Source organism: Apostichopus japonicus, chromosome 20 (assembly GCF_037975245.1).
Source record: "Apostichopus japonicus isolate 1M-3 chromosome 20, ASM3797524v1, whole genome shotgun sequence".
In the NCBI taxonomy this organism is placed as follows: Eukaryota; Metazoa; Echinodermata; class Holothuroidea; order Aspidochirotida; family Stichopodidae; genus Apostichopus; species Apostichopus japonicus.
In genome coordinates, this window is record NC_092580.1 from 15438561 (window position 1) to 15451780 (window position 13220).

A 13220-nucleotide genomic window follows, 5' to 3' on the forward strand; every position below is an offset into this window, starting at 1 on the left:
GTAGATGGTTACCTTTGACATTTAAAGCTGCCGGTTACCTATCATGCTTTGAAGAAAGCGGGTTACCTATCTTGTTTTAAAGTAGCTGGTTTCCTATGATGCCTTCAAAGTAGCTGGTTACATTTCATGTCCTTAAAGTATCTGGTTACCTTTCATGTCTTTACAGTAGCTGGTTACCTTTCATGTCTTTAAAGTAGCTGGTTACCTTCATTGTTTTAAAGTAGCTGGTTAACTTTCATGTATTTAAAGTAGCTGGTTACCTTTCATGTCTTTAAAGTAGCTGGTTACATTTCATGTCCTTAAAGTAGCTGGTTACTTTTCATGTCCTTAAAGTAGCTTGTTACCTTTCCCATTTTCAGAATAGCCGATGACCTATCATGTTCTAACGAAAGTGGTTTATCACGTTTCTTTAAAGGGGCTGGTTACCTGTCTTGACCAATGCTCTCTGACGACGTACAGAGTTTGGTCTCTTTTGTTTATCAAAATAGGTCGATTAGCCTAGGCCGGTTGGCGCGATAGGTCATATTGTTAACTTTATATTGATGCCACAGTTCAAAGTTGGCTGGGTACCATTGCTATGAGAGTGTAGAAAGACTAGGCTAACAGTTAACACCTGGTTTGAAAAAAAACTACAGACTTTCCTCAAGACAATAATCATCTGTTACAACATCAAGTTAACAAATGAAAACAATTGTTTGCCTGAAAAAACAGCATTTGCAGCAGTCAAACAAACTACAATTTGGGATCTTTGCATTGAATAGAATCAAGAAACTTTTGATCTAAATGAAAGTTCCCTTTTCAACTCCCCGTCCCATTTACCCACTGACCTGTTTTTGACGAGGTGCTGGGTCATTTCTCGCATCCTTTGTTCTCTGTATTGCCGTAAAAATGCATCGTCTAGATCAAGATTCTCCAATTCTTCAAGCTCATCTTTCTCTTTATCTTTCAAGTCATCATCCTAGATGGAGGAGGAGGGGGGTGAGGGTGGGAGGGAGGGAGGGGGAAGAAAAACAAACCGTGATAGGTAACCTGGTGACGATAAAGACCACATGATAATGGACAACCGTGACCACAAATAAATCTATAGTTACTTTGCATTCAGGAGATTGAAGAGATTTTTATCGTCTATGAATGAAAGGAAACATTTTTTTCTCCCATTACATCAGCAACATGCAAGAAACTTGTGAAGTCACAAAAAACTGTCAACTGATCAGCTTTATTAACAGTACACTGCAGATCTGTGTTATATTTCAAATACATTTCTGGATTGATTTTTTCTTTTTTTTCAAGCATGGCAAACTCAAAAGTTTGTTTTATTGCAACAATACCAACATAATTACACAGAATGATGATAAATACACGTATGAACATGTCTTGACTTTGTTTGAAAGGGACCCTTGTCTCTCTCTCCCTTCCTCCGCCTTCCAAATTCCATTCCATACAAACATGACCAAGCCAAGCATACTGTAAATTAAGATCCTGATCACTGAATGTCTCCTAAAATAACTGGAGTGGGACATTATTAAAACAAAACCTCTTGCAGACTTTGTCTATCTCCTCGTAGCACATAAAAAAGCTGCATGAATTTGTAAGTGAAGTTTTGGATTTAAAATGTCTGTGCACATCTGGATAGTACATTATTGTGTATATAAAGCTACTCCTTGAAATATATAAATAATATTGCCTCTGAATCCATACAACAGAAAACTGACAAAAACCTTGATAAGTGAAGGAAATAAAAGATATTTTTGGGCTAGATCAGGTATTTTGTTTGGAAAAACAAGTCTTGAATTGTTCCTCACGCTACTGTGACATTCAACACCCAGGGGATATTCTAGTTTGTTAAAGCCTTTGGATGGTAACTGTGAGAATTGTGAAATCTGCTTCATCAACAATTCAAACTACTGGAGATTCTTCTATGTAGTAAAATTGCTTTATATGCATCTTGACATTTATAGAGCCAACATGGGTACCCAGTGTCCCAGTTTCCTATTTCTACAGCTGATCAAATATTTCTCTGTCATTTACATCGCTACTAACCTCTATAAACCCTTTGGAAGATAGCAGGTCAAACCAAATCATCGGATCCAATAGTTGTGAAAATATAAGCAAACACCCATTAGGGTAAAAAAAGGGAGAAAAGTATATATTTTTTTTCTGGGAGGGGAGGGGGTAGTTTTACTAATCAGATGAAAACTCAAATTTTCTGTAATTTTTTAAATTTTCATTCAAAAGTGTGATTCCTTTGCCCTGAGTTCTAGACAGACTGCACCTGTAGAGCCTTACAGACCATATGATATCATAGATGGATGATCACGTGGACAATTTCATACCAATAAGTATTACCAGACCAGACATTCTGCTATGGTACACTTACGTAAGTTCTACATGTGAGGGCAAGTCTCTTGGCCAGCTCTGACCTTTCGTCAGCCTGTTCTTTACGTTTTTCTGTCTCCAACTGTTTGTATCTTCTCCAGTCTTGTATAACACCTTTTGGACCTGTCTGAAAATGGCAACAGAAAAAACCTTGTTTCATGAGTAAAAAAAAATGTCAACACTTTTAAACACGGCTTTTCATATTTATAAAAGAAGAGAGAACGCAAACAGACAAATTTAAATCTTTTTATCTTTAAAAATGGAGAGTTTTCCAATGAGGAAAGTATACAAGTAACTTAGTTCCAAGGGGAATTGTTTGCAAGGAAATGATTTTGTATTCCCATTTCCCATAAGCACATCCACGTCAGACTTTGAAAAAATAAATGGAATAATTAACTAACTGTTCAATCGATCCACCGATCAATTGATATGTACAGTATTAAGTATGATTGGTTAAACTTGAAAACCACACTTAAAAGTAACAATAATGAGTTTTAATACTTTTGTCTCCAGGATCAACTCAAGGAATGAAAGGTTTCCCCTGTCCAAGTCACAGATATGAGTGATGCAAACAGCACATCCATTGGAAGTCTACAACCAACTGTCTGTTAAGATCACTTACTGTGATAAATGATTTACATTGCGATAAAATTCCACAAACTATTCCTGAAGTTTGATATGACAAAGAAGCTTTGTCTAGGAGATTATAACTAGTTAGCTCATAGCCTAGAGGTCACTGGTTAGATTCATAAAAATTAATTTGTAATGTTACAGTCACTCTTCTGTTTAAGATTTACTTATAATTATCTTAGGTATGATAATTGGCATCTTCTGCTACACAATAAATGATAAACATAAGCATTCTAGTATATGACATTCACAGGGACAGACTCATTCTTCGTTTTTGGGTTCCTCCAGCATTTTACTTTAAGATTCATACAAGTATAACAGACAAAATGTACTTACAGTAACCACAAGAAAGAAACTAATTATATTTTGACAAGTAAATTTTAGTGTTTGCACAGGGTACCCAGGTACCCACACGACGTGATACTACCAGGTTCCTTATTTATTACCCGAATCCTACGCAAAGTGTGATTTTTTTTTTTTTGGCAAAACGATGGTTAGGCAAGATTTTCCCCATTGACTTAGTGTGAAGATAACAGCAGAATGAAAGTATTCCATGGATATCTATAACTGCGTCACAATTTCAGCGAATAAACAGATGGTTAGGCTAGATTTCCCATTGACTTAGTGTGGTGATAGGCTACCATGTGGTCCAAGATAACAGCAATAATGAAAGTATTCCATGGATATCTTATAACTGCATCACAATTTCAGCTACTGTAATAAACAGGTGGTTAGGCTAGATTGCCCCATTAACTTAGTTTGGTGTTAGGCTACCATGTGGAAGAAATTGAAAGAATTCTCACAATTATAATTTTTTAATTTGTTTATTTCATAGAAGGCAAGACTGACAAGGAAATGGAGAACAAACATAAGAAGCGGCAGCAGTGCTATTTTAGTAGTGATTTAATTATATGAAGTTATTAACAAGTTAATGCAAGAAACAAAAGCAAATACAAATTATTGAGGAAGGTTTCAAACCTTATCTTACACCTATTTGAACATGAAAACATTGTCAGTGGAGAATATAATTCATTTAGTATAGCATCCAATATGTAATTTGTTAAAAATCGCGATACATGAGGGTAAACAATTTTTTGGGGGGCACCTGTCGGGTGACAGGTAACGGCTGTCGGGTACCCGGTTCCCGATTTTTGGACCCGTGTAAACACTAATATATATGAGATCAATGAAGTACTATATGAAGCATTTCTTCTTGCCTAAATTGCAGCTGATAATTTGCATAATCCCTTGACAGCAGTAAACAACATCTGCCCAGTATTATATACTTGTAGACTACGCTAGTCCTTGATACTGTACATCGGTCACAACTTATAAATTGTAGACTTGCAGTGGTGTTAGAGTACTTAACAGGCTAATCTGGGCTAATCAAACATCACACCACACCACACTAAATAACAACACATCATTACAGGGAAGAATTTCTCTAGCGTCGCATAGCAAAATTCTATGCAAACATATTGTCAAATTGCTATGCAAGTCTAGAGGCATATAGCAGCATCTAGACAAATTCAGAAGATTCAAAACTGCTACACAAACGTTGATTACCAAATTATTTCCTGTACTGAACTAACAGTACCTGTCTTGCTTCTAGCGTCGGCAAGAAGTGAGACAATTATTTATGAACAAGAGAACCAACTGCATGCAATCAGTTGAAATATATATCTCACATGAGTTGCTCCACCTGAGCTGAAGTCTTCCCCAGGGTTGAGGGGACTTTCGATTCCCTCACAATTATCATCTTTCCCTCCACAACAACCATCTTCTTCATCATCTTTATCATCTTCGTCACTGCTACTGTAGTAGTACTGAAGCTTTTCACCTAGGATCTTATCATCCAATGTAGCCATTGTGATGGGCTGCTGTATAAAAAATGGTGAAGTAAAAGTACAAACAATACAAGGCCTTCTTACATGACATTTACAACATTAAACCCTTCCCTTCCCTTGGTCATTGGTTTACTTGTCACACCCACACACCTGAGTGTGCACAATTCAAATAGTCATTAAAGTGCGCCACGTCAGCGTATCCCCCGCCCCCCCCCCCCCAACCGGTGTAGCCACAAACCAGCGCAAGCAACTTAGTAAGTGTCTGTTTAGGTAGTTCCCGAGTTATACACCTGGGTAAAGAGAGGCAATGGACATAAAGGACCTTGCCCAAGGACACAGTGTAATGATCTGGCCAGGAATTCAGGCCATATCGCAAGACCATTGCCTTAACCATTTGACCATGATGCCCTGCATGTAACTAGCTTGTGTTGAAACATTGTTTAATGATAGATTACATGGATAGGAATGTACAGATGTAGCTCTGAGTTAGAGACAGGTAAAAGGAGAACAAAGTCATTCTGGAAAGTCTCAATTGTACACACTACATGCCTGCAGTTGGCTTTAGGAACATTACTGTACACCTCAAAAATAAAAAGTATGTCTATGAATGTTGAGTGTACTCTCTTGTTTAAAGAGATATTTCGGTGGCTGAAATTGGTCACTTAAATAAAATGCTGGAAATGTTGAAATGCATCTGCAGGTCAAAACCACATCCCCATACATATTTTTACTATGAAGATATGAATTTGTGAATGTATCCTTAGCAACACCTGAGTGAATGATGTCGTCATGGCAATTCAGCTGAAAATGCTTTGCTCTTTCGTGTAGCCAACTACGGCGAATAAGCTTTCTAGCTGCATTGCATTCTGCAATTGTATCTGAAAGGAGTGACTGCAAAATTTGCATTGCTTTCTACAATTGTGCCCAAAAATGACATATACTTTCATTAACTTTGTATCAAAATATGTAAAAACTAATGTAAATGTAACATGATAAAATGTACATATAATTGTTTGAGGAGTCTTTAGAGAGCCATTCTTTGTCCACCAAGCTATAAGTTAGGCTTAACCTGGCTATGAGATATATGTTGGAAAATATGGAGCATGCACTTATGCACTATAATCCTCAGGGCCCTAGATAAGTGCTATGTCAAGTGTGAAAAGTATGATGGATAAATCTGCTATGGAACATTTGATTGATATTCACTAAAAATGGACGCCCAGTTGTACTTTCTACTTTTTAAAGTGAGTTACACCACCATTCTAATGTAACAGATCTAACCAAAGCAAACTTACAGTCCCTTTGTAGGGTTCAATAGGTTGTAATTGTAATTTGTTATTGAAAGCCTATGTAATCCAAGGTAAGTAGGCCCAATCCTAAGTATAGCTAAGCCTACTGTATGTAGCCTAATCCTAAGTAATACTATGTATATTGTACTCTATGTGTAATCTACACCTGCAGGCATGTCATCTGTCTCTGTGACAGATGAGTAGATGAGAGTAATAGATCAGTAAAGCAGACACTTCCATGGTGTAAAGATGTGTTTATTGAGTGAGAACTTTACACCTAATATACCAAGATCATTCGCGGAACTCGTACCTTTAATTAAGCTAATGACTTAACTATGCTTGCAAACAAAGCCATACAGTTGCATATTTTCCAAGCCGACTACTCATAATGAACATCTCAAAGATAAAAATATGAGAGCAAGACAACATACTTACGAGAAATCTTAAAGAAATAAAACGTTGGTAATTGAACAGTGGACAACCAACGGAAACTTCTGCGCGAATAGAATCACAAGTTGATCAGACCTAGCAAAGTAGCCGCAGTGTTATTAATGGACTGAATCACATGAAACAAAAGTTGATGTTGCATAGCGCCACTCATCCTGTCTTTTTGCCTTTCATGACAGGGTATATCTCTCATTGTGGGGCAATTTAAACTCAGCTTTTTTTCCTTTTAACTATAAGAAACAAAAGACCAGTTGTGCTGTTATAGTCACAAAATGTTGCAGAAATGGGGGGGGGGGAACAATTTGCGATTGATATGGGGAAGAGGTCTAATGCGAGGGGTGTCCCCCACCCCCCCCCCCCCCTTGAGAAATTTTTGACAGCAAGTGGTATGACAGATATATAGTAAATCAATAAAGAATAGGTAGGAATCGGGGTTCGATTCCTACCTTCGCCTGATGAGTCCCAAAAGGACGAAACCGGTCGTGAAGTGGAATTTTTCTGGTGTGTTATTCTTTATTGATTTACTATATATCTGTCATACCACTTGCTACACATTCATTCCTTATATATATATATATATATATATATATATATATATACATACATACATGGTTACAAAAGTTTACAAAGTGCGGCAAGGAATCACTTACTTTCCTGTTGACTCTCTGTCTATAGTTTCTCAATTATTAATAAGATGACGTCCCTAACGAAGACGGCTTATGAACAATGGATATTGGACTTGGGCCCAAGTGTTGCAGACCTATGCATGTTAATCCGCTATTCTAGAGTTGTGACACAAGTCAAACCCCGGTGGTCTCAAGCCTTTGATATGTACCGAAAACACGCAAACACAACTAGATATGCTATTAAACAACAGACAAGGCTGTAAAACACGCTGGAAAAAAAAAACGATATCGAAAGATAAATAAGCAGACTTCAAAACTCAGTTTCTTTTATCAAATCCGTCAACACGCAGGCTCATGGGCCTGGCCCTATGGGTTAGTGTTGGGAATGGGGGAGAAGGGGGAGGGGGAACCGTCATACCTCAGCAAGACGTCCGTACGCTTCCTCCTGGTGCATCGTTTTCTCCTCCATAGTCGAGTTAACTGAAATAATTGACAGCAAAATGGTTAAACAGACCATGGGTGTTACTAAAACGAATGACAATTGCGTTACACATAACGAATGACAATATGTTGTACACACTAAAAAATTGCTTTGACTAAAACGAATGACAGTAATGACAGCACAGACATTTGCTTCAACCGGATAACACAGTTCAGACTTCGTGGGTATCTAGATCTAGTAAAGTACGGACAAGATAAAAACGCACCTTACAGTAAGCGAAATTGTAAGTCTGATTTTAAAAAGTAAATTTAACGTCCATTTTTCCGATATTAATTGTTAGAAACTAACAATACTATAATCTTGAAAAGGCTTCAGTTATCTTTCTATATAAATCTACAGAGGTAAAATGCACAGCACTCAAGCGCATTCTCACACAAAAACTTTCCCTGTGGTTTCTATCCGTAAATTACACCAAAACCCTGCAATCACGTAACATGCGATTTTCCTCAAATCATTTTTGCGCAGAAAGCCAATAACCGCATTTACTCCACTCCGTTAATCAACTTAATCACTTCTATCTCCACTCAACACTATCCTTCGTTGTCATTCGTTGTCATTCGTTGTCATTCGCTGTCATTCGCAAATGATAATTAACCCTGTACAAAGTCAATTGTCATTCGGTCATTCGCTGTCATTCGTTTTAGTTTGTCCCCAGACCATGCACTGTAGATCCAAAACGATGTTTCTACATAGTTTGGAAAGAGGTTGTTCGCCATCAGATATATACATATCGATATATCTTCATGGAACCAGGGATCCGTTACGGTTCCGATTTATTTATTATTATTTATTGATTTATTAAACTTTATTTTGAGAGGGTAACTCGTTTAGCCGAAGCTAATCTTCCACGAGGCCCTCGTACAATACAAAAATAAATAAATATCAATTAAAATATATAAGTATAAAACTAAAATGTTGCAAATTAAAAAATGCTAAATGAAGTATGAAATTATGAAAGAGTATAAACGAGTAAGATTCTTAAACTACGATCAAAATGAAATAAGATTATTATTAATATTAAAATTATACAATGTGTATAAAATCAATAAAAACAAAATCACACAATTACTGATCTAAAACTTTCGAATAAAACGAAGAGAGCAATAAAACATGTCATTACTTGATAAAACGTTGAACTAATCTTTTAAAACTACTTAAGCTGTTTGCATTTTTTATTTCATTTGGTAGTGCGTTCCATTGGTCGGTTTAACTTACGGCAGTGAATCAATATGGTGGCCTTCTCTTACCGACCCTACATGTATGTACAGATTCTCCCAATCTCCCTACCCAACCCACCCCATCCCACCCCGACGTAAAACGAACATATTTCAATGAATACAGGCTTATATAGTGACATCTACCAAACATGTCGTTGCGAGACGCACTTTCTACAAATCGCATACAGGCCTAAACTCTTGCTGCTTACAAGAAAGACAATTGAATTAATTTGCATGAGTAACATTTCGGTGGCGGTACACGTAAAAGTATTCATGAAAATTGGTAATACCATACATCTTCATGTCTGCATTTCTGGTGGGAATATAATAAGGCCTCTCTAAGATGAGTACAAATATAGGATGCTTACCATGTGGGAGTGGTGGACACTGATCCTTCAAACCAAGTATGGGGAGTGTTGGAACAAGAAATGCAGCTGCGGGGCCTTGGATTATCGGCAATCTGTATATTTTAGAAATCGAATATCGTACAGAAAAACTCTTTCTCTCTCCATCCCTCTCCTTCTCTCCACCTCTGTGTGTGTCTCTCTCTCTGAATAAAACTATGGCAATGTAACCTCACCCAATATAAACCTATGTGATTCAGCTATAAACATTGCCAAAGAGGTTTGGCCTTATACCTATACATAGTTAAGCATTATACTAGATATGTTATACGGAAACGATTCGAGACTCTTGTTTCAAGAAGAATAAAAAATTCTCATGAAATCATCATCACAGCCGTGTAAACTAACTATACTATACTCTTATAAAGCTGTTATATACGGTATAGTGTGTCTTAATGAAGAGGGCTCTTACCTGGTACCAAACATCGTTTGTAAGAAAGAAGATATACCGCAGACAAAGAGGTTGGTAGCAATTAACCGGCTCAGGCCCTCTCGGTCAAAGCAAAGAGGGCCAGATATAATGAAAGGTAGCACAAGACAGGGGGATATTGCAATGGCGAAATGCTACAAATGAATGTAAGAAAAAAACACTTGCGTATATTATGACGAAATGAATATGGTTACTCATAGGACTATATATTTTCCATATATGGGGTAGTGATTTGTAGACCTCAATATATTCCCCTATACTTCTATTGATATGCGGATTGCTTAAGTTCGTTATGACGTATATAAACCTTTCGCACGGCCCAACGGCTAACATTGATTGGATGAATATTGGATCATGCATATGGAAGAATCACTTCAGGTTTTAACTGACTGAGGGTATCAACCTCCCTACCCAACCTGTTCCTCTCATCAATTTACCACACCCCCACCCCCTTCCCTCGCCCCTTTTCTCCGATACGCCTATATGGATACGATTTTCGAGGAATTTGATTGCGCAATATCATCAGCCAATAGATTAATTCTGAAATTACACAATTCAAGGAAAAAGACAATCATATTGGATACAGATCAATTATTTCTACCAGATTTTTTTTTTTTTTTAAGAGAACTGCTCAGTTCAAACATCAATTCTAGGATGAACGTTACATATTTAGTTAATCAAGATGTTTTCTCTTGTCAATCATTGTGTTTAGTTATTTGCCCCTGTAAATGGCCCAGAGTAATATTGAAAGTGATTTGGATGAGAAAATATTATTTTAGACGTTTTGTTTTAAGCTGTATATTTTTTCACTGTGCATTCATGGAATGGCACCCGCCTATTTGTCAGACGATCTGTCCTTCCAGGTCAATACTCGTTATACCTTGCGTTCTATAGCAATACACTCACTCTCACTGTTCCCAGAACTAAAATGAAAACATATGGCGACCGTGCCTTTCCATCAGTCGGGCCCAAGCTCTGGAATGGTCTGCCCATATCTGTGCGGAGTTCTCTCACTCTCAGTCAGTTCAAGTCTTGCTTGAAGACTCATTTTTTCAAGTTGGCTTTCTATTAGGGTTGTACAGCGCTATTGAATACTTCGTAGATTTTAGCGCTTTATATGTTCATTTATTATTATTATTATTAAACATATTTGGACGTGGAGGATCATCTATAACGATTGCAAATAGAAATTAATAATTCTAAACTTTAGGAGAAAGAAATGACTGAAAAGTAATTGATTTTCATATTTGAAAATTAAAATTAATAATCTGTCACCGGAAAGACCCTGAGAGTAACGGCGAAAGAAGTCCGTTCCGTTATTATGTGACCAGTTTTGGTCTTGTTTCTAGCATATCTGGGAGGATGGATTTCCAAGTTGATACTTCACCTGAAAGGCCGTCACCAAAGTGGTAGTCAATGGTGGGCGATCTGTTATGCCATAAATCAGCTTTTCCTCCAGTTCGGATGACTTGAGAATATTTTCGGTGCTATGGATGACATCATTGTCACTCTCTCCTTGACTTTCTAATTAGGTTCTTGTAAATTACCATTAGCCTCTCCTTGTTCTAGTGTCCTAATCTCTTCTTCGGAATTCATTTCCATGACTAATAATTAAGTACCGAACCTGACTGGCTTTTCACATCAGTAGTAATAGCTCTACAAAAGATACAGCCTGGATTTGGACTAAACCTATACTATATCTCAGCTAAGTCTACAAAATATGGTAGCCATATATAAGTAAAGGTACTTCTGCATATATACTGTGGTATAACTGTAAATAATATTGCATACATGTAAGGGTAGGATAAACCGACATAATTAACATCAATGATTGGCTGAATCCACACCATTATATTATACGTATAATTAATAATGAAATAGATTTATCACCAAATGGATGTTGAAAACCCGTGCTCCTTTTATTTGCCCGTGGCTCAAACTACGGCAAAAAGAATATTCGAGGTCAAAATTTCCTTTTGATATGTTAAAGAGGAACGTATGAATACTAGTGAAATTTACATTAAATTCCTATGCACCATTTTTGAGATATTGACAGTTGAAGTTTTCTGATATTCCACCAAAGTGAACTTGAAGCAAACAGGTGTGATGTCATAGTTTCTTTATAATTCAGTCTATTGACTTGACCTTGGAATGGATAGGGTTACTAGTTTGTCTAAAGGGGATGTGAAGTTTATAAAATACCATTACCTATGGTTCATTCACATTATGGATGCATCCAATTGTGGAATATAAAATTAGACGTAAATTTTATAGGAACACAAAACATTGTTTATCAGTTTGAAACAATGACGTCAAACCTGTTCGCTCCAAGTTCACTTTAGTATAGTTTCCTGAAACATGTGAATATTAAACAGAATTAGCTGAATATTAATATCCAAGCAACAGAAGATATAAATTACCGTAATCGTGTAACCTTATAGTTCAGGCATCTTTCGACCGGACAGAATAATCGTAACGAAGATAAATCGCAAATCTCTGCGCGCATCTTTGCGTATATCTTAGATTACATCACAGATTGTTATAACGGTGCTCTTCAAAAGCGCGTAAACAATTTCATGCTTAATCTGAGTTCCTAAATAACGTTAATTGGGGAGATTTGTTAACTATAGCAAAAGGCCCACACGATAGGGCGTAACCAATCAGGAAACTTGTTTGGACCATATCATGTGTAGCCTTTATTATGTGGGACAACCCATAGCTTTACCATATGTCTTTTCACATTTAAATAGTTCGAAAAGGACATGGACCCTTGGTTATAACTAAGATAACACGTACCACACCGGGCATACTTTATCCACGGATATGACCCATTCAATTACACCGAGCAGCTGTCTAAATGAAAACGTCAACAAAACTGAATTAGAGATGGCGCCACGTTTAGTGGTTATCGCGTTTCAATCACAGAATTACATTTTTTTTTGGTGGTGTGGAAGTGGGAAGAAAATATATATTGTTAGTCCTTTGAGTACCTGATTAACTTCCGGATGTTTCTCGTCCTCTCACAAACTGCAGCGATTTTGAAGCACAGGTAAGAAAGAGGAATAACCGTGTGGCAATTTCTTTGGGATGTATACCTCGAAACCATAATGGTGATCTACTAGGGACGAACGCCTTCCCTTCCCATCGGAACTGCAACTTTCTCCGATAGCCTTTTTCTAAATATAGTTTTCTTAGGCCGGGGTGGGAGGGGAAGGAATGTAAGCACATAAAATTTGGGGAAATTGAAACGTAGTTTCCTTCTTCTCGTTTTAGAGCAAACTATTTTGGGGTTGGGCGGTATTTATCCCACTGATTTGAGAGCGACACACCCTCGTATTTACGCCACTGTCTTAAAACCTCAACACACTACCTAAAAGTAGTATACTGAAAAGGGCTTGGCGAGTCAGATGCAACTGACGGCCGAACTCCAGCTGAAAATAAGAAAATATTTC

General features: G+C 37.2%; 1 protein-coding gene and 1 long non-coding RNA gene across 4 annotated transcripts in view; both read right to left on the reverse strand.

The window, feature by feature from the left end:
- Positions 1-6737, reverse strand: part of LOC139960832 (phosducin-like protein) — a 65558-nt gene extending 58821 nt beyond the window's left edge. Inside the window, exons 1-4 of one of the 3 annotated variants that reach the window (XM_071959420.1) lie at positions 6578-6730; positions 4695-4883; positions 2378-2503; positions 828-958 (exon numbers count right to left, since the gene is read on the reverse strand). In XM_071959420.1, the coding sequence (XP_071815521.1) occupies positions 828-958; positions 2378-2503; positions 4695-4874 (437 nt within the window). In that variant the 5' untranslated portion in view covers positions 4875-4883; positions 6578-6730. Of the gene's footprint in view, positions 1-827; positions 959-2377; positions 2504-4694; positions 4887-6577 lie in introns of all 3 variants that reach the window. The other 2 variants (XM_071959418.1, XM_071959421.1) reach the window with 2 other exon arrangements.
- Positions 6738-7203: 466 nt separating this feature from the next.
- LOC139960955 (uncharacterized) lies at positions 7204-10215 on the reverse strand. The gene is made up of 3 exons (XR_011790672.1): positions 9751-10215; positions 9303-9394; positions 7204-7695 (listed from the first exon to the last, which is right to left on the reverse strand). It is a non-coding gene; the product is annotated as an uncharacterized lncRNA (long non-coding RNA).
- Positions 10216-13220: the final 3005 nt, after the last annotated feature.